Genomic DNA, 23,767 nt, shown 5'->3' with positions numbered 1-23,767 from the left:
AAAAAGAATTGGCTGCTTTTATCTGCTTTTCTTTGATAGAGAACGATATATCTGTCGAAAGACATAGTACAAAAAAACGTATTTAGGTGCACCCTGACCTGTTTCAATACATATCTTGAGTTCTATTGATCGCACTGTCAAGATTGATGTCTTCAGGCCTTGGAGAAATGACAGAGCATCAGTCCTTATATATAGAATGTGATTTTGTGTTATTTTAGCCTACTCACATTAATTGGAAAACTCGCGATATTTAACCTCTCGGAAACCATATAAAGCCGCGATTTAAAGCTGCCAGACTTTTCAATTCGTTATTAGAACGCATAAGGCTATAAAACTGCATTCTCACATCTTGGTTATACGCTATACCTCAACTCCCAAAATTTGCTGTGGGCTCTTAGACTTAGTATATGCACCCGAAATTGAAGATATTTGTATTTTGAACAATTCAGTAATTGTACTATTAGAAAAAGTCTAAGGTAGCAGAAAAATGTTAGAATTTAATATTGTAATTGTTGAAAAAAATTTCATCTATGGAAAAAGTTAGATAGAGATTTTATTTACTGATTTTGATTTTACCCGAAGATTTTCAAAAGAGCCGTTTAAAGTATTTAATTAAGACGGATTTTCGTGAAAATTGACAACCATTTTTTTTTGTGATTTCTTTTTTTTTGCTCTTTTCTCAAAAGCGTAGTTTTTCTACTATTTCACTTTGCCTTACAAACGACTTTATTTAAAATGAGTATAATCAATATTTTTCTTATAATTTTTCAATAAAATAGCTTTAATTTCAAATAACGTAACACAAACAAACTACATTGAAATGTATTTTTTCTTTATTTTATACTCATAAAAATAATTAAGTAATTTTAAGACACGAAGGGAAGGCCTTTATAAAATTAAGAAACCAGTTTTATCTTATTTTGCAAAATTTGAGAAAATAATCTTTTAAGATACAAAAGTTACAGATTTTTGAGACGTTCTAGCCTAGTCAAAATCGTAGTTTTTTTAGCTTTGAATAAACGTTTAATACTTAAATAAAAATATTAAAAAAACAGTGTGTCAAATAATTTATTAAACATTTCAGGTAATTTATATTCCTAATTTGAGTTAATTATTTTCAGACGCGAAGAAATGACATAGTCGAGCCAAAATTGTACTTTTTGAACTTTGCCTAGCTTTTCAAACCTCAAAAATAATTTGCATTTAAAAAAAGCTGCGCTCAATGATTTCTGATACATTAAAGATTATATGTTCCAAATTTGGTTTAATTATTTCACTAGACAAAAAAGTTACAGATATTTTTAAATACCCAAATCAAGCGAAAATCGTACTTTTTGAACTTTGACTAATTTTTAAAAGCTTAAAAATAATTTTAATTTAAAAAAAAAGTAAGTTGAATGATTCGTTATATATCAAAGGCATTATGTTCCAAATTTGAAGCAATTATCACAAAAGACAACAAAGTTACAGATTTTTGAGACGCCTAAGGCCATATGGGCCCACTGTGCGCCGGTTTAGTTGTTGTACAGCTCGTAAATCTATCTACAACTATTCCGCGTTGTTTAATATTTCTTTTATGATTTTAGGAACAATTGAAACTAGTTTGAGCGTTAGTAGCCTAGGCTTTTAATATTTGTATTGCTTTATAAAACGCATTCTATGTAAAACTAAAAAGGGATAAAAGTCAAGCATTACAGTTTTTGCGGTTCTTGTTTTCATCCAATTTATAAAAAAAAAAAAAAATAGAAGCATCTATATTTAGATTCAAAAAATATTGTTCTTTCGTTTTTTAAGATCAGCCACTTCTGAAATAATGTTTCATATCTTTTCTATACATAGCCTTGGTGTTAACCTCTTTAAAATCCAAAATTGGAGTAAGTTTTTTTTCTCAATCTCTCTTTACCTTCAATGCAGATTTGCAGCAATATTTATGTTTGTTCCGTCATTATTCATTTAAAGCTATTAAAACTATTAACTTATTAGACAATAAATTTACCTTTTCACATCTTTTGACATTTATGGAGAAACAAATAAATAAATACAATTTATTGACCTATCCAAAAGGGTGGCGTCAACATATTTATGTTTTAAACTAAAATTATACATTTTCAATGGCATTTTGTTAACAGCTTTCCTCTATACCCGGTCAAAAGGCGAAAAAGAGTCAAAATATCATACAAAACCAGTTCACCCTCATCAATATTTTTACGACTACTTAACATTTTTAAGCAAAAATAAAATTTATGACTCTACTACCTACGCAATTAAAGATCCAATATTATACAATACAAACATTATTTTCGACTTAAGAAGCTGTAGAAAAAAAGCAAAAGTTAAATATAAAGAATGGATCTTTTAGAGGCCACATGTCTCCAAGTTAATTTAAGAAGAGAAATAAATATAAATAATTTAATTGGTAGGAACAGAATTTTATTTTAAACTTTAAATTAAAACTACAATTACAATAATTTAAGGTCACTAAGAATGGCGAAGATCTGCTTAACCGAATTGGGGTTTGTTCGAAGCAATTTCTTCCTTTGATGGATGAGTCCTGATGTATTCAATGGCTCTAAGGACATATTCTGGAATTGGTGGTGGAGTTGGCAAATGGGCACCAGCTGGATGGTAACCATCTTGATCGGCAGTGTAGCTCAAATCGATTTTAACTCCTTCGGGGGATACCCATTGGGCAACACCACTTACACCGGCAGGGTTGCCGCTTTCTTGAACAGCAATTCCATTTGTTGAGTCGAAACCATAGGCAAAGTTTCCTTCAGCATCTGCAGGATCATTTTGCAGACTACGGATTTCGGCATCTTTGTCGATGTTATCGGCAGCAGCCAAACCCAAAAGGACAGTGACGAGCAACTTTATTGAAGAGAAAAGGATAGTTAATACTTTGAAGAGTAGTTATAAAAAGCTAGAAACTTACAAGTTTGAACATATTTCTTTAGTTTGCTTGATGGAATCTCAAGAGAAATGTAGAAGATACTGGTTGACATCTGCACTTCTGCAAACGCTTTTATACGAATGACACAAAGACGTAAATTTAGCCAACTAAACTATTCACTATCGAGGTGAGATCCATAAAATTGATTTTGCTATTGATAGAAGCTTGCAGATTATGCATTTTTGTTTCGAAATTTTTTATGAACTCGCATCATTTGGTGTGGATTTGCATAGATAAATTTTTAAACCGAATGACAAGCATGATGGAAATGGATTAAAAAGTATTCAGAGCACGGTCATAATGAAACAGGTTTTATTTTTATTTAAGTTTAATTTGTGCATAATTTGAGATAATGAAGATTTAAATAGCATTTTTACTATATGGTGGCGTAGTAAAAATGAAAAAAAAAAACTATATTACCATTCAATAAACGCACACTCATGTTCAATTATACCACGTAAAATGTCTTTTTCAGGAACTGGATGGAGAATAGCATCGCATTTAACTGAAATGTATAATACACAACAATTTATTCTTTTCATTTATGAGTTGCTATATGCGATGAATAGAATATAGCAGGGATGGCGAACCAATGGCACGCGTGCCATTGGTGGCACGCCATCGCCATAGAATATTTCCGGCACGCCACCAATTAATTAATCCAATTGCTATTTGAGCAACGATTAACACATACAAAATATAAAACTATGAGGATTCGCAAGATTTAGATTTTTTATGTCACTAAGAAACTCTTTTTTTGCAAAAATTTCCTTTAAAAAGTCGATTTTTTTAAGTGTTTTGATACAGTGCACTTAAACTTTTGGAGTGACCCAAAAAAGTTATTCCAGTGTTTGTTGCTTATTTGATCAGCTTTTGTTCAGAGTAGTTGTTTATTTAAAAAAAAAACGACAAAAAACTTTGAAAAATCATGTCTCGAAAACGTATCCTTCGTAATTTTTTTAAAGTGATTTCCGAGTTCCTGAGGTCAAAGTACGTAAGAAAAAAATAGTGGGATTGAGTGTCCATTTTGGCTGTAAACCAGTGTCACAGGGTGACCATTTTTTCGACTTTTTTTCAAATGCCCATAACTCCCAAAATATATGGCTGCGATTTTTTTTATTATTTTTCTGATAACTGTCACCACCTACCCTATCTACCGTTTTCGTTTCGACGTTAACTTTTGGGAAACCCTGTATAGAAGGGTGTTTTGATCGATATTGAAAAATTGTATTTTTTTGAACAAAATTTAAAAAAAAAATATTTTTTTTTTGTTAAAAAATGCTTTGAAAGCTGTTGTTCTTGTTCTGAAAAAATATCAAAATAATAATTTCTAGGGCAACTTCCAAGTAAATTTCTTCAACACGTAGTACACAGACTTTTTATATGCACATTTTGCTTAGTATTTATTATTATTAATTATTGCTCACTTTATTTTGAAAAATAAAATATTTTAAATGTTTTATAAAGACAAGTTAGTAAAACTTAAATAAAATATTTTCTTTTCAACAGAAATAAAAAAATAAAAAAATCAAGATTACCTACAAAATTATCTTATTACCTTTTTTTTGTGAACATACTGAGAACATTAAATTGTTGAAAATTAAATGATCTTTAAAAACTGTTATGAGTATTTTTTCGATAAAAGTTGTAGAATGCACATTTATTTTCAAGTATAACTTTCTTATTTTCAGTTTTATCGAAAAAAGTACCAAATTAAAATTGTAGAGAAATAAATTATCTACAAAAACGATTTGAACAATTTATTTGTGGGACTTACGGTTCGCAAGATATCGGTTAAAACAGTTTACACCACTTTTTCCGAATTGGCGGCCAAATAAGCCCCCCTATTTGGCCTATATCGACCCCGAAAACTAGATTGTATACTCACATGTCACATTAACCTCTTCCACTCCCTGTGGAAAACAACATTTTTTATTTGCGTTGGAAATTTTTAAATTCTGTTCGAAATAATAAAGTTTTGTTTGTTTTGTTATTCTACAATAATAGAGACATTTTTATATTGTGTTTAATTTTACAATTTATTATATTATTTAATTTATAAGACTAGAATTGTTTATTTAATTTCTACAATTAAATTCTATTTATCCTCTGAATGGGGATGATGAAACGACTTTTTTCAAAGGTTCGTCCTGTTGAGGATGAGCATTGATGTATTCGATGGCTCTGATGATATATTCTGGAATTGGTGGTGGGGTTGGCAAATGGTTGCCAACTGGATGGTATCCATCTTGATCAGCTGTGTATTTGATCTCAATTGCTTCTCCTTCGGGTGAGATATATTGTACAGCTCCAGTTACACCAGCAACATTGCCACTTTCCTGCACTGCAATACCATTAGTTGTGTCAAAAGCATAGGCAAAGTTACCCTCGGCATCAGCTGGCTCATTTGTAAGACTGCGGATTTCAGCTGCTTGGTCAACGCTAGCAGCAGCAGCTAATCCCAAAAGGCATGCAACAAGGACCTATAGAGAATAGAAAAATCAATTATTATCTATCAAAACTAAAAAAAAAGGATGAAATTTCAAAAAGTAAATATAACCAAATACAGTACTCACAATTTTAAACATTTTTATTTGTTTGAATAGCCGATCACTAAAGAAGAGGAGCTGAAGAAATCTGATGACAAAATGCAATAGGCGAAAAGCTTTTATACCCAAAACTAAATAAATCGTAAACTAGAGCATCATTTGAATAAATCCATTGGAATTGCTGGTTTGATATTCATCTGACTATTATATTAACACTTTAGTAAACATATGCATGGCTTTGGTGTGAAAATAGTGTTTAATATAGGAACATTAGCATAATTGCACTTTTTATCAAAATTACTCGAAGGTGTTTTTGATATATTAGAAAAAAAAATGATTAATATGAATTGAAAAAAGATCATATGCAAAGAAATAAAACTACGCTTCGGTTTGCAGTAGATAATTTGGTACTTCATGTCGATTAGATATACAATTTAAGATTTGTTGCCTTAAATCTATGCATCTAAGAAGGGATGATGGCAGGATGGGTCATCTCGTTTATTTTCCTTCATTTCTTCAGATTTTATGACTTTCTTTAAAGTTCTTATTAAATTAACTCTTTTGATGATAGTTTATTAAGACTTGATTTCTGCTTTCTAAAAAAAAAGTTCAGAGAGCATTCCAACCTCGAATAAATTGTTAATTGCTAAGCTGACAACCATTTACGTACGATAAGATTACTTCAACAAACCTTGTTTGGGCACTCTTGTAGTTTTGTACATTATTTTTGACAAAAATAGAAATATTTATGTTTTAGGCAGTACCCAAACACACCTATCGTCTTTCTAAAACATTCTTAATATTGGGCAAAAAGTTAATTAATACCTACCGTGTGGACATTTTTTTGCTAAGCTATTTAAAATAGGCAGACATTCCCGATTTCACCTGTTCATCTTCAGTATAAGGCAACCAATTTTAAGGCTAATCGAATCTAATCGAAATGAAGTTCCAAATTATCTACTGAAGTAAAAAACAAACAGTATTGTTTTATTTCTTTGCATAATTCTTATCTCGATTCAAACTAAAAACAAATTTATCATTTTTTTTTTTTTCTAATGAATCAAAAACTTTTTCGTTTTATTATTTCATTCTCAGAATTTTAATTAAAAATGCAATTATGCTAATGTTACTATTTTATATGAAAAAATTTTTTTTCATATCACAGCGCAGCATTATGTTTTGCAAAGTGTTAATAAAATTGTAAGATCTTTATCAATGCAGCAATTCCAATGGATTTATTCAAACGATGCTCTAGTTTACGATTTATCTAGTTTTGGGTATAAAAGCTTTTTGCCTACTGCATTTTGTCATCAGATTTCTCCGGCTTCTCTTCTTTAGTGATCGTCTATTCAAACGAATCAAAATGTTCAAAATTGTAAGTGTGTTTAATTATACTTTTTTCAATTTCATCCATTTTTTGAGTTTTGATAAATAATAATTGATTTTTCTATTCACTAGGTCCTTGTTGCATGCTTTTTGGGATTAGCTGCTGCTGCCAGCGTTGACCAGTCAGCTGAAATCCGCAGTCTTACAAATGAGCCAGCTGATGCCGAAGGTAACTTTGCCTATGCTTTTGACACAACCAATGGTATTGCAGTACAGGAAAGTGGCAATGTTGCTGGTGTAACTGGAGCTATTCAATATATTTCACCCGAAGGAGAAGCAATTGAGATCAAATATACTGCTGATCAAGATGGATACCATCCAGTTGGCAACCATTTGCCAACCCCACCACCAATTCCAGAATATATCATCAGAGCCATCGAATACATCAATGCTCATCCTCAACAGGACGAACCTTTGAAAAAAGTCGTTTCATCATCCCCATTCAGAGGATAAATAGAATTTAATTTTAGAAATTAGATAAACAATTGTAGTCCTTAATTATTATAACTGTAACATTAAATATAGTAAAAAATGTATCTTCTATAATTGTAGATAATTGTATAACAAAACAAACAAAACTTTTGTATTTAGCTCTGAAATAAAAAAGTGATGTTTAGTAATTGTTGCACAAGGTTTCAAACGCAAGTTGGAAACATTCTCTTCCACAAAGGCTGACATCAATTTATTTTACAAAAAAAGCGTCTTCAAATAGGTTACTTAAAATAGCTAGAGCTGTTAGCTGCAACGAAACTTAAGGATTTAACATTCAAGTTCAACATAAAACCTTATGTGACAGTTTACGCTGAGGAAAAAGTAGGGTATAAGATTTTATGGTTAACTTGAATATAAATACTTTCTTTTTCCGTGACCTTTCTTTTTAAATAAAGTTAAGTATAGCCAAAGAAGAAGATAAACTTTAACTTGAATATACTCAAGGAATTCATTTATATGTCATTTTTTATATATTTTTTATTTTGTTAATAAGTCTGGGCTTGGACATTTTTGGTAAGTGAAAATGGAGCTGTTCAGTAAAAATGATACCAACCTCTTTTCCAAGATGGCGCTGCTTCCAACATCATAATTCTAACAAATTGACTTTTTTACGATAAGGACAATTCTGTTAAAAAAATGTTGTCCCCCAAAAAATGCGACCATATTTTGAAAAATTTGTCTAGGCTTATACATATATCAACCGAGAAATTTATAAAAAAAAAGAACATTTTTCTTTTAAGATTATATCTATAAGACCAGTAGGTACCAAAGCCGTTTTCGAAGGCCAAAAGTTGAAAATGAGTGATGAGGTTAAATGGTAAATCGATTCGATCCCAACAGATGGCGGATTTTAATGATTTCAGGCAAAAACACTATCTTTTCAAAAAAAGTTAAATACTCGTATGAAAGTTGTAGATATTTAAGAGATCTACAACTTTTATTTAAAAAATTTTTTTTTACATATGTATGTACATAAACTAAAAAATATTGAGAAAAATGTCAAAAACTATTTTTTTGTTTTTATTTTTAGCTTGAGTTGGATTTTAATGAAACTATACAATGTTACAAAATGTTTCAAGTAAGCTTGAATTTTATTTAATGCAAAATAATAATTTTTCGATTTAAATTTTTGTTTTTAGAAAGTGTTTTTTTTTCTTTTAATTTATGAGATATTTTTATAATGAGATATTTTATAATTTTTAATTTTAATGTATGTATTTTATTTTTAGATCGTACAAAGTTCTAAAAATTAAATGCTTATAGTGAAAAACTAGGAAAATATCTTGACTATTAACGGAGATACGTATATTTAATTTTATAAAAACTTGTACTTATGCCGTTGGATTTTTTGCCATTTGAGTCCTCTATTTTGTAAAATAAAAAAGGTAGAAGTTTTATTTTTGATTTCAGCAAACTAAAGTTCTTATAAGCGTGTCAAATTTATTGTCAAAAAATGGTCATGCAAAGAATTTTTGATGCCGAAAATCATGAAAAGCTCCTCTGTGCTTCGTCACAGTACTTTCTGATAAAAATAAAAAAACTAACTTGCGTCTGAGAAAAATTCTGAACACAAGTTATTTTTCTTAATATCTACAAAGATATTGTATCTTATTATATAAAGGCTATACCAATAATAAATAAATAATTTGACTTCGAAATACAAAAGTTTTGTTTGTTTTTGAAAATCTACAATAGTAGAGACATTTTTTATTATATTTAAGTTACAATTATTATTATTATTTAATTTAGTAGACTAAAATTGTTTATTTAATTTCTACAATTAAATTCTATTTATCCTCTGAATGGGGATGATGAGACGACTTTTTTCAAAGGTTCGTCCTGTTGAGGATGAGCATTGATGTATTCGATGGCTCTGATGATATATTCTGGAATTGGTGGTGGGGTTGGCAAATGGTTGCCAACTGGATGGTATCCATCTTGATCAGCTGTGTATTTGATCTCAATTGCTTCTCCTTCGGGTGAAATATATTGAATAGCTCCAGTTACACCAGCAACATTGCCACTTTCCTGCACTGCAATACCATTGGTTGTGTCAAAAGCATAGGCAAAGTTACCCTCGGCATCAGCTGGCTCATTTGTAAGACTGCGGATTTCAGCTGCCTGGTCAACGCTAGCAGCAGCAGCTAATCCTAAAAGGCATGCAACAAGGACCTATAGAGAATAGAAAAATCAATGATTATCATTTATTAAAACTAAAAAAAGGATGAAATTTCAAAATGTATAGCCAAACGCACTTACAATTTTGAACATTTTGATTCGTTTGAATAGCCGATCACTAAAGAAGAGGAGCTGAAGAAATCTGATGACAAAATGCAATAGGCAAAAAGCTTTTATACCCAAAACTAGATAAATCGTAAACTAGAGCATCGTTTGAATAAATCCATTGAAATTGCTGCTTTGATATTCATCATGCAATTATATATTTTAACACTTCGCAAAAATATATGCACCATTTTAGTGTTAAAATGTTGTTAAGTACGTGTATTAGCATAATTGCATTTTGATTAACTATTACTATACTTACCTACAGTTTGAAATAAAGTTTTATGTTCCCCATAAATATTAAAGATAGTAAAGAAATAAATTTAGTTATTCACTAAAAATTTAGTTGAAATATAGGGTATACAACTAGGAAATGTAATCAAATTGATTTTATAATGAATAAAAAATTTTAAAAAGCTTTAACCCTCGCTTTATAAGTTTTTGTTTGTCAAATACGGAAGCATTAAACATCTAGTTATTATCGTATATAATACATTATTTAGACAAGGTTTTTATTTTACGGCTTTTAACTCCTTATAAAAATAAATCAATTTCAATAAAAAAAAATCCCAACCAGCCTTGACCCATTAATTTGTCTAAAATAGTCTCTATTTTCCCACGCACTGCAATTTATCAAAATAAAAATCTGTTGATGGATGAGTCTGCATGCAAATCAATGAGGAAAAGATTTGTATTATACATACCTTACAAGGCGCTTTTTTTCTTCGGAGATTTGTTTGAATTTAAATGAACTGCTGTTTTTACTTTTGTTTTCATTAATCAAAAATAGGTATGTTGCCCATCCCAGGTCATTAAAAATATTCATTGATTAATTTATTTTCAAAATGCAAAAAATATAAGTTCCAGTAGGTATCGATCAACAAATTATTGTAAACATTATTATGAAGCCGGTAAAAATATGCACTAAATGTGTGACAGTGTTTATGCAAATTTTTATCCGATATTGATGTGTTTAGTTAGCATTTTTGATTAAATTTGATGAATTAATTCAAAGTTATTATCATAATTAATACACTGAGGGAAAAAAAGCAACGCAAAGTGTAATATGGTCAGTATTTATTCAATGTTGAAAAAACATCATACATGATGTTTCATTTAAATTTAAGTTTAAGAAACTTAAGCAAATTTTAAAATATATTATGTTCTTTTGATATTTTTTTTGTGGCTTTTTTTTAAGTGGAAGCAACTTTGATTTATGGATTTCTTATGATTAAAAACAAGTTAAATCAACGCAAAATCCTTCCGAAAAATAGTAAATTCGTTAATTCAAAAAAGTTAATTCATTAATTTTAAGTTGATTTTTCTCTCAGTGTATTGGGGTTTAAAGCGGTAAGAAATGCATTTGTTGTTATCAAATTTTATGGCTCTGGTTTTTAGCGCAAGATCATCCTGGTTTCAAGGTTAACACTAAGATAACTCCTGCAATACGTAAGGTATATAAAATGCGAATTTTTCGTTAAAAAACAAATATGCGAAACGTAAAAACCCCAATTTTGTCACCGATCGATTAATAATAAAAATGATCATTTAACTGTGGAACTGTGAAAGAAATAAAGTGCACATCATGAGACATGTAGATAAATAGGCGTGTTTTTGGCAAAGCTATCCGCAATAGGATAGCCCAAATATCAACACATAACAAAGATGTTTATGCACACACCAAGAGAAAGGAAAACGTAATCTTGTAGGTACACTTCGTCAAAATTCTATCCGCAGCTTGGTTTAAGGAATTTTTAATGAAGATTTAAAAAATGATTAGTTGAAGCGCAACCCTATAATAAAGTTCATCTTTCTTCCGGTGTCGATGGCGAATGAGTAATGTGCGGTGTGACTTCTATTTGTAATTAAACTGGTCAACAAAATTGAACTTTTTTTTTGCCACAAAAACCAAAATATAATTTTCTGAATGTTTTTGGAGTGCTGAACTCGAATCTGAAGTCGGAAAAATTTGATTGGCTCCCGTTTTGGAAATATTACCTTTATAAAATGCCAAAAAACGTTACGTAATATAGCCGTTTTCAGGGCTACATTTTTAAGTGAGGTAATTTAGTACAAACAAATTTGAACCGGTGCCTTATTTTATTTTTACTTACTTAATTTTTTTTTCTTTTATTGCCCGAGATATCTTATGCTTAAGTTAATAAGCCAAAAACAAACTTAACTTAATCTTTAGTTTAAGTCACTGACCAACAAGATTTTTGTCACAAGAACCGAAATATATTTTTCTGAAGGTCTGAGACTTAGTGAACTCGAATCCGAAATTATAAATATTCTATTAGCCTCCGTTTTTTAAATATAACCGTTATTAAAAATAACTTTACCTATTTTGTATTTTCTAACGGTGATATTTAAAAACGGAGGCAAATATTGGACTCGAGTTCAGCACCCCAAAAACCTTTAGAAAAGTACATATACATACATATGTAGTAATTTGTTTTCCAGTGCTGTTTTTGAGCTTACTAATCTTAAGATATCTCGGGTAATGAAAGAAATGTCGGAAAGATTTAAATAGTTTTTAGAAGAAGGAAACCAGTTCTTACTAGCACCGTAAGAAATTTTTGTAATGAATTACAAAAACATGACCTTGAAAACAGTCAAAATGACGTTTTTTGTCATTTTTTAACGGTTATATCTCAAGAACGAAGGCCAATCAAACTCTTCTGACTTAAGATTCGAGTTCAACACCCCAAAAACATTCTGTATATTTTGGTTATTGTGGCCTATCGGGTGAGTTTATTGGCAGGAGTGAATAGCGAAGATAGTCGCCTGAAAGTCTGCTAGTTTTTGAATTATTTAGTAAGTATGATTGAGCTGTAGTTATTTTTCTCTTTTGTTTTCGTTAATAAGTTCCTAAGCAGGCAGAAGAATTGCGGGGCAAGATTGTTTGCTATAATTTTGTCATATTTACTCTTTGAAATTGATAACTTGACAATATTTATTGTACCTGTAACAACTTTTCGATTGACATTTAAGATCAACCATTCAATTGAGGAGCCAACAAAATAATATACTTTCTTGCTAAAATTAACCCAAAATAATAATAAAATACAAAATGAAATGATTCAAGTTTCTTGTGCAATATTAAGTCAAAAGCTGGTCATCATTATTAAAGCAAGTTTTTTTTTTATTTGCTTTTTTTGGAAATTCAAGGAACCATCTAAAAAGTTGAATCAAATCGATTGAATTGTTTCAATTGATTCATCAACGTCGACCTTGAGAGAGATACAAACAAAACAAAACGACGAAAACAAAACATTCATGAAGATTGCGTTACCGGTTTCTGCTAAGACTTAGATACCGTTATATGATAATTTTTTTTCAAATAAATTAATACCATGTGTTTTTTTTTTTCAACAGACAACTCAAGTTGTATTTATTTCAAGCATAATAATCATAATTTTTGTCTAACTGATCGCGTTTGACACTCTTTACAAAACCTTACGGATGCTTTCTTCCTTTTGGGGATGGGCAGCGAGGTAAGCCAAAGCACGGATGATAAGTTCTGGTACTGGTGGTGGAGTTGGCAAAAGTTCACCAGCTGGATGGTAACCATTAGAATCAGCGGTATAAGACAAACCTACGGCTTGTCCTTCGGGTGAGATGTATTTGTAAAGACCATGGATTTCGTTGGCATCACCGGCAGAGTTGATATCGATTCCGTTTGAGGTTTGGAAAGCATAGTGGAAAACACCTTCTGGGGAGATTTCATTTTCCAAAGCCTTGGTCTCAGCACCAACTTCGCTGTCCAAAGGAGCAGCAGCGCAGAAGCCAATAAGGGCGATCAAAGCGACCTGTTAAAAGTAAAAGTAAACCAATTGTTATAGTAAGAAAAGTCAATTAGTTTATCAACTTTGAGAAGAACTTACGAATCTGAACATTTTGTTTAGGATTGTTGATTACTCAAGTTATCAATTGAAAGTGATAATTTCTCCTTGCATCATCGAAGCTTTTATACCCAAGGAGAATGAAATAATTGTTTTTAATGTTAGAAGTCAAACGCATGTTGCATATAATTTCTGAATTTTTTGGTCTAAAATGTTAAACTTGTTGATCTGGTCTTGATGCAGATTCTTTGATGAGATCCTAAATTTGGGTTTGAGGTTATACTGGTTTTGGTTTTGCTAACTTTTGTTGCTATAGCTTGATTTGTTTTTTTTTTTTTATTTTATTTTAATGTTCTTGAGAAGATGGGTTGGGTACTCAAAAATGCAAAGTTCAGGTTTTGCCGTTAGAAAAAAACGGATGCAGAATTTGTTGATATTCATGACCATTAACTTAGAGGAACCGGCTATTGGTATTGCAAACAACTCGGAGTTACTCTACAATTTATTAATTTTTATTAATATTTTTATGAGGACCAACATAACAACCCTAAAATAAAACAGTTATGCATAATTAGAACAATTTAAAAATCATTTTTTCAATCTTAGTATAAAAACTAAAATTACTAAAGGATAATTCATCAGTTTTCTTAGATAACTCAAATAAACAACATGTTCAGATTCGTAAGTTCTTATCAAGTTGATAATAACTAATTGGTTTTTTTTAACTAAAACAATTGTTTTACTTTCACTTCTAACAGGTCGCTTTGATCGCCCTTATTGGCTTCTGCGCTGCTGCTCCTTTGGACAGCGAAGTTGGTGCTGAGACTAAGGCTTTGGAAAATGAAATCTCCCCAGAAGGTGTTTTCCACTATGCTTTCCAAACCTCAAACGGAATCGATATCAACTCTGCCGGTGATGCCAACGAAATCCATGGTCTTTACAAATACATCTCACCCGAAGGACAAGCCGTAGGTTTGTCTTATACCGCTGATTCTAATGGTTACCATCCAGCTGGTGAACTTTTGCCAACTCCACCACCAGTACCAGAACTTATCATCCGTGCTTTGGCTTACCTTCAAGCTCATCCACAAAAGGAAGAAAGCATCCGTAGGGTTTTGTAAAGAGTGTTAGAGTTAGACTAAAATCAAGAGTGATAATGGTGCGAAAATAAATTAGACATTGTTTGTTAACCAAAACATAAAAATGTTAAAGTTTATTTGTTGGTGTTAAATTATTAATGGTTAGGAAAGTATTTATAAAAATGAACACAGAGATTCGATTTTCCAAACTACTTTGTCCTGAGTACTATCATTTTCAAAATATTGTCAAGAAATTTTCACACCTCCTTTTCTACTTTTCCAATTGGGAGATTTGAATACCAAAATCAAATATGTTTTCTCACTTTAACTCCACTAAAGGAACAAAATTTTCATTTATGTGCACAGTTTGAACCGGGATGACTGGAAGAGGCTTTTAAAAATATCGAGCCCTTCCCGCCAAATTATCGTAAATGCCAAATTTAAGAATTAATTATGGACAACATATCATATCCCACACTAAGAAGGAAAAGGATATAACTTTTTTTTTGTTATAGTTCGTTTCAAATCAAAAGTCCCATGGAAAATTGAGCAAAAATAAAAAAACTCATTCGCTTACTGGAAGGAAGCATTTATGAAGTAGCTGAACTTTTTCTAAAATTACTATAAAATAATGAAGAACAGTTCTTAATATCCCTATTTTAAATAAATTGATCCGTCTGTGAGATTCACTGGGTTAGCCTCAGAAAGCGGAGGCAAGTCTCCCGGGCTTGCATCACCCCATATCCGGGGGCAATAAAAAAAATAAACAATTATTTAATTATTTATCCTTTGAAGGCAGTTGGGATAACTTTTCCGAAGGTATTGTTATAGGACTAGGTGAAAATGGACCAGAAATGTCCAGTTTATTTCGTTCAAACAAGCATGATTTGTTGTTATTTTTGAGTTCATTTTTCGCAATGAGCCAATAAAATTGAGTTTTTCGTTTATTTGTACTCAATTTTATTGGAAGGGAGAACATAAACTCAGAGTCAGGGCTTTTGAATTGAAACAGGCTAATATATAATCAACAATTGCTCAAGAAAACATTCACATCAAAATTGACTGCAATTAGTCTAAACACAAAAGAAAATAAAGATTTTTCTGTAAACAAAAACATTGTCCGCCATGTCGGTTACTAAAACATGTCGACATACTAAAACAAAGTTTAAAAAAATTGATTTTCCAAAAAAATATTTTTTTTTTTTCATTTCAAAGACTACGATTTTATTTGCTTTTATTTGCCACATCGTTAGATCAGTTTTTCGGTATTCATTTTAAAAAATCAGTATTTTACAACTTCTTAAAATACAAATTCAGTTCTGAAAGGGTACAAAAATTAAATAATATGGAAAAATTACCTGATAAAACAAGTCGGATTTTTTAAGAAAAACATTTTTATTTCCGTTGTTTATGGAATATTCTCAATAATGTTATACTCGTACCATTTTGAAAAGAGAATTGAATACACCAACTTTTAAGGTAACTTGCCGGAATATAGTAGTGCATTTTTTTACACTACGGTTCATTGAATTAGGGTCATGTAAAATTTTTGACTACTTAGTTGGGCAAAAAAGTGATAATTGCTTTAAAACTGATGCAGGCGAGTTAAAATTTTTAAATACATTTTTTGTTAGAAGGGTTATTCAAGGTTCCGTAGCAAAAGAAAAAATTGAGAAAACTTAAGATTTGTAGTCACGGCACATGAAAAGCTGTCAAATTGTAACCATTTTTTCGCTTTTTTTCGAATGTCCATAACTCCCAAAATATATGGCTGCGATTTTCTTAATAATTTTTCTGATAACAGTCACCACCTTTACCCTTTCTACCGTTTTAGTTTCGACGTTAACTTTAGGGACACCCTATATAAGCAACCTTGTATAAAGGCAAATTAAATATTTAAGCAAGCTTAGGTCACATAAAATAACCTTCGAAATTCAATTTAAGATAATCTAATAAATATAATTGAATATGTTTTATATTTTAAACCGCTGATAAATAAAATACCTGAAAGCTGACGAAATCAGAGCCGAATATTGTAAAATCCTTAGTAAGTGATCTAGAGCATTTCTTTAATTACTGCCGTTTGAAATTTCGAAAAAATATCTAGATACCCTAAAACAAACATAATTTTTTTTTGTCTTTACTACTTTGACAGAGGTCCCTTCAAGCAAGAAAACGGAGTTCAGAAAAGACACTTCGACCTCCGACCGAGAAAAACGGGTTTGCACTCACACACTTGCAACTTTTTGTGTATGAACACAAAGTCGAAGGAGAAATCGTGGTGAAAAAAACCAATACATATAAAATCGGGTCCGCGGTGATTATAATTTCCATACTAATTTCAGCCGCCTTCGGACCCGTTTCTGAGCCGAAGTCGGACTCAGCTCCGCCTGAGGCGGAGCGGATTCGGACCGAGGTCGTACTCGTTTGCTTGAAGGGGTATTTGAATCCTGTGACTCACAGAAAAAAAAAAATCATGTGTGCAATTCACACGTGGTTGAAGTGAAACCTTAAAAATCATTTTAAAAAAATCGAAAAAATATAACTTTTTTATATGACAACCTACAATAAATTTTATACCATCTGAAAGCTTATTGTTTCAGCTCAAAATATTTATATCGACCATGTCTAAACAACATCTACAAACAGAGCTAGAATTTTTTAACCCAATTAGTTTTCATAAAAAAAGCAAAACAATCAATCTCTTTTCTCTTCTAACGCCATTAAATCCATTTTTTTAAAAGACAGCCTATAATAAATTTTATATCATTATTATTTCACCTTTTATATGACGCTTCAATCATATTTCTACCATGCCTACAAAAAAAGTAAGAATTTTTTAAAGCCAACCATGTAGAAATTTCAAACTGAGATTACGGTACTTCCTCTACTGCTGACTGGTCATCGGCAACAAATCCGTTATGTGTGATATATTAAATGAAAGGTAATATTATCAGCATGCCTAATTAAAGTTAAATAAATTTGTTATATGTGCTCTGATCAAAAGATATAACGTGTTAAAAAAAAGAACATTTTTTCACCGTTATCTCAGAATTTTGAATATGAAATTAATTTAAATTTTGCACAATCATAATTTATTTAATACCTATCTAGTGTATAAATTTCATTCATCTAGGTACCTATTAAAACAAAAAAGTTATGATCAATTGATTTTTCGTGTCGCTTTTGCGTTTCATCTTGTTTCAAATCACTACGATACTAAAGAAGTTTTCACTTCAAAAATTCGCTTTCAATTTTAAAACAAAATTAAAAAAAATTCTATTTTCAAATGCATTTTTTTTGCAAAACTTTGCGATTCGTTTGTCTGAAGTTAGGAACACAATTAAGTTGAAAGTTACCAGTGTTATTAAATAAAACAGATTTTTATTTTAACTTATAAAATAATTCAGGATTATCTCAAAACAATGCAGAGTTGTTTAAAGGCAAATTATTCAATCGAAGTACTTGTACATTACACTGTATTTTAAGGACAGGATGATCTTAATTGGTCTAGACTTAAGGCTAAACCCTAAATAAAAGCAAACGAATCAAACAACGTTTTTGTTTGGTTATTCTTAGAACTTTTCGGAATTTTTCGATTCAAAATGCAAAACGAACAAACTTTAATATTTTTAATTCAAATAGCACATTTTCAAGTTTATGCCTAATATCAAAACTTTTGTAAACAAAATTTTGGCATGAAACGCCAAAACATTATAATTTTTGACCCACCCTACTGTACCTACAAATTGGATTCTTTATATTTAACTACTTTATAGTCTAGTACCATAAGTGGATAAGGATAAGTGCATTTTATTTATATAAAAATGATAGTAAACAAAACATAATATAGGTATTATTGTTATCATATTGCATAATAGGTACATATAACAGTTTTTTAATGGAATTAAGAGCTGTGAAAAAATTAAGCTAGTGAATGAACAATAGTGAATGAACCTATTAGTTTTTAGATCATAATACAGCATCACTGGTATCTTTTGAGATTGACAACTATAAAATTCTATTAATAGATTTAATATATCCATTATTTTCAATTCGATCATAAGTGTTGCTATATGCTTGAAAATTTCTTTTTGTTTTATTTTGACTTGATTTTAAAACATGAAGCTGGTTTAACCGTAAAAAGTTAAATTATAGATCCATTAGCATTTTAAGAGTACCTAAGCGAATTAGGTGCATTTATTCAAATGAATTGTCTGTGAAGATTGTTTTAACAAAAATAATCTACATATTATAAAGATCAAGAAGCAATTAACAAACATGTGTGGGCCTCATTGTTCTTTTGATACACTTTCTGTTTTAAAGATATTGATCTTAAAAAAGTATAAAAGATTCAAAATTGTTATCATAAGTTATCAGTTTTCTTGGAATACTTGAATAATCAACAACCTAAATATGTTCAAATTCGTGAGTTTCAATAATTTTGATCTAATTTTTATTTTCACAACTTATTAAAGATTAAATTATTTTCTTAAAGATCGCTCTTGTTGCCCTCTTCGGTTTGGCTACTGCTGCTCGTTTGGAAATCGACCCAAGTGCCGACTTCAAGATCCTTGAAAACGACATCACACCCGAAGGTGCTTTCCGTTATGCTTTCCAAACCGCCAACGGTATTGAGGCCAACTCAGCTGGTGATGCTAATGTGATCTCAGGATCATGGAAATACATTTCACCTGAAGGACAAACCATTGTTATGTCATACACCGCTGACGGTGAAGGTTACCATCCAAAGGGAGACCTTTTGCCAACCCCACCACCAGTGCCAGAAGCCATCATCCGCTCCATTGAATGGAACTTGGCTCATCCAGTCAAGGATGCTGTCTTGGCCCGTAAATTGTAAATTTACCGATTAAAATTGATGCTATTTTATAAATAAAAGCAATTTAGGTTGTTGAATTCTTTTGTGTTTTTTCATTTGTTATTAGGATTAACCATTTCATCAAGATCAAAAAAAAATATTCCGCTGAAAGAAAGAATTGGAGTTAAATTTATTCGAATTTTCAAAACCTTTTAATTTTTTTGTGCAATCATTGGTTAGTGAGATTTCGATCATTAAAGATAAAATTATTCTTTAAAAAATTTAATTTCTCAGCGAGAAGTGGTCGAACCAAAGTCCTCAAAGTTGGAAATAGAAGCTAAATACCAAATTTATTCCATCCATATGAAATTTAAGTCGTTAAAATTTTTTCAAGTCAATCAAACAATTTAATAACAATTCAGAACCAACACTAAGGTGGTCCACGCTTGTATGGGAAAAATAAAATTTTCAGATAAACGTTGGGCCACCCCTTAGTTTGGTTCCACATCCTATTGGTATCTGTTGAATTTTCAGCCTCCTATCTTATATAGAAAGGGTGCTGATCGATATTGAAAAATTGTATTTTAATGAAAAAGAAAAAAAAATATTTTTTTTTTTTATTTTAAGTTAAAAATAGCTTGAAAGTTGTGTTTGTTGTAATTATTCTAAAAAAATATCGAAATAATAATTTCTGGGGCCGCTCCCAAGTAAATTTCGTCAACAGGAACAGACTTTTTATTGCTCACTTTTTTTCGAAAAAAAAAAAAAAAATATTTTATACGGTCTAAAGACGCGTAAAACTTCAATAAAATATTTGCTTTTCAAAAAAACTTAAAAAAAATCAAGATTACCTACAAAACCTAAAAATTGAACTGTTACTTGCACCCTCTTGCGGTTTAGATAGCGAATTGAAATTTCACAAGTGAAACCAATTAGGGGGGGGGGGTGGCCCGACCGAAAATCGAAAAAAATGTTTTTTGGACCACACTAACCAACATAGTTTCAAAATTTGTTTGTAACATTGCATGATGCATAATTTTGAAAAATATGTTCTCCTAACATCATCAAAGAATTGACTTAAGCTTAGTAGTTAAACAATTGAATAACTAAGCAATTTAGTTCTGTTAATAAATAAATCCAATAGGACCATTTTAACGAAACATTTAAAAAAAATGTTTGATTCTTTAATTTTTCCAAATAGGAAGATTAGAGGCGTACTTCTCACATCAAACATACATTATGTACTATATCGGAAAGATGCCAATTTAGACAACAACTTCTATTGATTTTTGCATTTTGACTTTGACATAATACCAGATGGCATTTTTTTCGTTAACATGTTCGCTGGATTTTTTCCTAACTCGGAAAAAAATCCCAAAAATCTGATTTTTGCTCCCAGTGATTACCTCTACCATTCTATGGAAAAAGAACTTTACGATTAAATGTTTTTCCATTTCAGAATTAAAAACGAAACGAATTGAAATGATCTGGGGTATCATTCCGCATGTTTTAAAACGGTAATCGACAAAACACTTGTTTTTGTTATAATAAATTGTTCGTTAGCAATTTGCACTTTGCAGAAATTTCAATTATTTAACCTATATTTAAGGCGTTTGTGGTGTTATCAATGATGATTAAAATAAATTCCTAAAATTAAAATCGTAAATAAAACATTATGTATGTATGTTCATTGCATTAAAAAACAAATACACAAATGGTCCGAAAACAAGACCTATGACCGACTAGGCTAAACTATTTTGACGATATCGTTTTGACGGTTATTGAGTTACAGAAAGCCAATTTATCAATCGTTAAAATGATATCGTCTAAAAGTCTAAAAGATAATGATTTTTGTTTTAAGGTGAAGAAAAATTATGGCAAAAATGATATCGTTTGTCGATAATCGAATTACGGAATGAAAGCCCTCGTTGCTTGAACATCGAGGAATGACAAAACTAAATTCTTGAACACAAAATTTTCTAAGGAAATAAAACATTAGTATTTTTTTCAAATCATAACTTTTTTTTTTATTATCACTATAACAACTAAATCAATTGACACCTTACAATTTGCGTCCGGAAGATTCTTGGGCTTGTGGGTGAGCCAAGTTCCATTCGACGGCACGGATGATGTAAGCTGGAATTGGTGGTGGAGTTGGCAAGAGAGCTCCGGATGGGTGGAAACCTTGATCATCAGCGGTCCAGCTCAAAGTTTCGGTTTCACCTTCGGGTGAGATGTATTTGTATGATCCAGAGATAACATTGGCGTCACCAGCTGAGTTAACTTCGATGCCGTTTGAGGTCTGGTAAGCGTAGTGGAAAGCTTCACCGGCAGGTGAGATCACATTCTCATAAGCCTTAGTTTCAGCGGCGAAATCGTCTGAGACAGCAGCAGCCAAGCCAAAGATGGCAACAAGAACGGCCTGTTATTGATTAAATAAAAGAAGATTTTTATTAAAATACTTTCATTGAGTTTACGAAAGGCTTCAAAGGAAACTTACGAATTTGAACATGTTGATTTTGATTGTTTGTTACTCGAGGACTCTGAGAAAACTGACAAATAATCTTATCAAAAATTCAATTTATATACAAAAATTATTTCTAAATGTATTTCTCATATGCCAAAATAATTTGAATAAATGCATCCGGTTTCTATGTGTTCTCAGATAACGCAGTTAATAATAATAATTCTAACCTACACAGAACTAGCTTTTCATCATGAAGCTGGTTTGCGAATCTCAACTTTATTTTGGCAAAAAAGCCGTTATTAAGTTAAATAATTTGTTAATGAAGTTCTTCGACCTTTTTAATATGCAGAATAAAATAAAATATTTTAGTTTTAATATAAAATATTGAAATGAAAAGCAAAATATTATCAGACATAATGAAAAGGTGTTAAACCGTGTTATGGTAATTATAGTATTAGTATTAGTTTGAGTTTTTGATAAAATAGACATTGAATTGATGGCAAAGTAACACATTTTATGTTTCACCTACTTCGCTCTGTGAACAATTAATCAATTGGTTTATTTTTAGGAAAATCAAATAAAATTTGACTCCTAATAATCAAATTAAATTAACAATACATAAATTAATTTTTTACTTGTGTGGAAAAAAAATTGGAGATTTTAATCAAAACCAACATTACGATGATGGAGAATTCCGAAAAAGTGGGTTTCGCAATTCCTTCCGTGCGTCTGTGCGTCTGTACGTCCATCTGTACACATTTCCACAGCCTAAACGCGGATTTTCTTAAAATTTGGTACAGATGATTTTTATAGATTCTGAAAGTTGTTTTTTTTTTGTTTTTTTTTTATATCTCGGTTAAAAAGTGTACCTCCCATACAAATTTTTCAAGTTATACCAAATAACTCTAAAACGGCTCTAACGATTTTGACGAAAAATTGTGTATACAATTTTACAAACAAGACCCATCTTTTGATTTAAAAAAAAATATTTTTTGGAAATTTACTAACGGTACCTGCCATTGAACCGTTTTTTTTTTTTGGTTTGAAAATATCTCTTACGTTTAATATTAAAATGTTAGAAAATTTTCAAAAAAGACATTTTTGGATTTTTAAAAAATATTTCAAATTTTTTTTTTTGAAAATCAATTTTTTGAAAACGGGTATTTGAAATGTTTTGAAATTTTGTTTTCAATTGTGAATTAATTTTTTCTTCAAAAATGCATACCAACTTTTTTTTTAATGAAAGAAAATGTTTTGTCTCAAAATTCCTTTTCGTACAAGAAATCAGATGGGATACTTAGTTTCGTGATCAAAACCTTTAAAAACGGTGTTTTATTAATTATAAGAACAGATTTTATGTACTTTTTTACATAATGGAAAATGGTTTAATTAAATCTAATTATAATTTTGCCTCATTTTTTATAAAAAGCCCCCCCAGTCGTGCATTTTATTTGATAAACAGTGAAAGAATTTAGGGGTTCTTCCTTCACATTTTTTTTCTTCCTTTTTCTTACATTCCGAAGCCATTAGCTTTTGACCAAAGTTTCGAAATTGGTTCTGAATCAGAGATATGATATGATACAATAACCATTATGCATTTAGGTAAAAAATTAAAATTTTTTTTTTTTTTTTATTTTCAAAAAACCCATGGGATACCCCTTTCCAAAAAATATACATTTTCAAAAATTTCATCCAAATCCATCGAGTGAGATATCAAAAGAAAGGTCTCTTTAAGCTCTATTCAAAACTGCAAACCAAAAGTTTCCTGGTGGTCTGCTTCCTGAGATATTTCCAACCAAAGTTCATAAGTAGGTACATTCCGAAGCCAATATTTTTTTACCAAAGCCTCGAAATCGGGTTTGAATTAAAGAAATGAATCAACATGCCTATGCTTTTT

The 23,767-nt window shown here is 30.6% G+C and overlaps 8 protein-coding genes across 8 annotated transcripts; 3 read left to right on the top strand and 5 right to left on the bottom strand.

The window, feature by feature from the left end:
• Nucleotides 1–2,475: 2,475 nt before the first annotated feature.
• LOC129912117 (pupal cuticle protein Edg-78E-like) lies at nucleotides 2,476–3,333 on the bottom strand. Its single transcript, XM_055990237.1, has 2 exons — nucleotides 2,933–3,333; nucleotides 2,476–2,868 (listed from the first exon to the last, which is right to left on the bottom strand). The coding sequence occupies exons 1-2, from the start codon at nucleotides 2,942–2,944 to the stop codon at nucleotides 2,500–2,502; spliced, it is 381 nt and encodes a 126-aa protein (XP_055846212.1). The 5' UTR covers nucleotides 2,945–3,333; the 3' UTR covers nucleotides 2,476–2,499.
• Nucleotides 3,334–5,025: 1,692 nt separating this feature from the next.
• Nucleotides 5,026–5,538, bottom strand: LOC129909376 (pupal cuticle protein Edg-78E-like). The gene is made up of 2 exons (XM_055986461.1): nucleotides 5,527–5,538; nucleotides 5,026–5,433 (listed from the first exon to the last, which is right to left on the bottom strand). Exons 1-2 carry the CDS (start codon nucleotides 5,536–5,538, stop codon nucleotides 5,053–5,055), a joined length of 393 nt encoding a protein of 130 aa, XP_055842436.1. The 3' UTR covers nucleotides 5,026–5,052.
• A 1,287-nt stretch (nucleotides 5,539–6,825) lies between these two features.
• On the top strand, nucleotides 6,826–7,383 carry LOC129912440 (pupal cuticle protein Edg-78E-like). Its single transcript, XM_055990662.1, has 2 exons — nucleotides 6,826–6,874; nucleotides 6,958–7,383. Exons 1-2 carry the CDS (start codon nucleotides 6,863–6,865, stop codon nucleotides 7,336–7,338), a joined length of 393 nt encoding a protein of 130 aa, XP_055846637.1. The 5' UTR covers nucleotides 6,826–6,862; the 3' UTR covers nucleotides 7,339–7,383.
• Nucleotides 7,384–9,136: 1,753 nt separating this feature from the next.
• LOC129912551 (pupal cuticle protein Edg-78E-like) lies at nucleotides 9,137–9,682 on the bottom strand. Its single transcript, XM_055990848.1, has 2 exons — nucleotides 9,637–9,682; nucleotides 9,137–9,549 (listed from the first exon to the last, which is right to left on the bottom strand). The coding sequence occupies exons 1-2, from the start codon at nucleotides 9,646–9,648 to the stop codon at nucleotides 9,169–9,171; spliced, it is 393 nt and encodes a 130-aa protein (XP_055846823.1). The 5' UTR covers nucleotides 9,649–9,682; the 3' UTR covers nucleotides 9,137–9,168.
• Nucleotides 9,683–13,038: 3,356 nt separating this feature from the next.
• On the bottom strand, nucleotides 13,039–13,641 carry LOC129912343 (pupal cuticle protein Edg-78E-like). Its single transcript, XM_055990559.1, has 2 exons — nucleotides 13,548–13,641; nucleotides 13,039–13,472 (listed from the first exon to the last, which is right to left on the bottom strand). Exons 1-2 carry the CDS (start codon nucleotides 13,557–13,559, stop codon nucleotides 13,110–13,112), a joined length of 375 nt encoding a protein of 124 aa, XP_055846534.1. The 5' UTR covers nucleotides 13,560–13,641; the 3' UTR covers nucleotides 13,039–13,109.
• A 434-nt stretch (nucleotides 13,642–14,075) lies between these two features.
• On the top strand, nucleotides 14,076–14,692 carry LOC129912620 (pupal cuticle protein Edg-78E-like). Its single transcript, XM_055990928.1, has 2 exons — nucleotides 14,076–14,186; nucleotides 14,264–14,692. Exons 1-2 carry the CDS (start codon nucleotides 14,175–14,177, stop codon nucleotides 14,624–14,626), a joined length of 375 nt encoding a protein of 124 aa, XP_055846903.1. The 5' UTR covers nucleotides 14,076–14,174; the 3' UTR covers nucleotides 14,627–14,692.
• A 4,278-nt stretch (nucleotides 14,693–18,970) lies between these two features.
• LOC129912607 (pupal cuticle protein Edg-78E-like) lies at nucleotides 18,971–19,472 on the top strand. Its single transcript, XM_055990911.1, has 2 exons — nucleotides 18,971–19,012; nucleotides 19,083–19,472. Exons 1-2 carry the CDS (start codon nucleotides 19,001–19,003, stop codon nucleotides 19,443–19,445), a joined length of 375 nt encoding a protein of 124 aa, XP_055846886.1. The 5' UTR covers nucleotides 18,971–19,000; the 3' UTR covers nucleotides 19,446–19,472.
• Nucleotides 19,473–21,428: 1,956 nt separating this feature from the next.
• On the bottom strand, nucleotides 21,429–22,165 carry LOC129912319 (pupal cuticle protein Edg-78E-like). Its single transcript, XM_055990532.1, has 2 exons — nucleotides 21,904–22,165; nucleotides 21,429–21,825 (listed from the first exon to the last, which is right to left on the bottom strand). Exons 1-2 carry the CDS (start codon nucleotides 21,913–21,915, stop codon nucleotides 21,466–21,468), a joined length of 372 nt encoding a protein of 123 aa, XP_055846507.1. The 5' UTR covers nucleotides 21,916–22,165; the 3' UTR covers nucleotides 21,429–21,465.
• Between the last annotated feature and the right edge of the window lie 1,602 nt (nucleotides 22,166–23,767).

This window comes from Episyrphus balteatus, chromosome 2 (genome assembly GCF_945859705.1).
Source record: "Episyrphus balteatus chromosome 2, idEpiBalt1.1, whole genome shotgun sequence".
In the NCBI taxonomy this organism is placed as follows: Eukaryota; Metazoa; Arthropoda; class Insecta; order Diptera; family Syrphidae; genus Episyrphus; species Episyrphus balteatus.
Note: the sequence above shows the minus strand (reverse complement) of the source record. Positions and strands in the feature narration are given on the sequence as shown.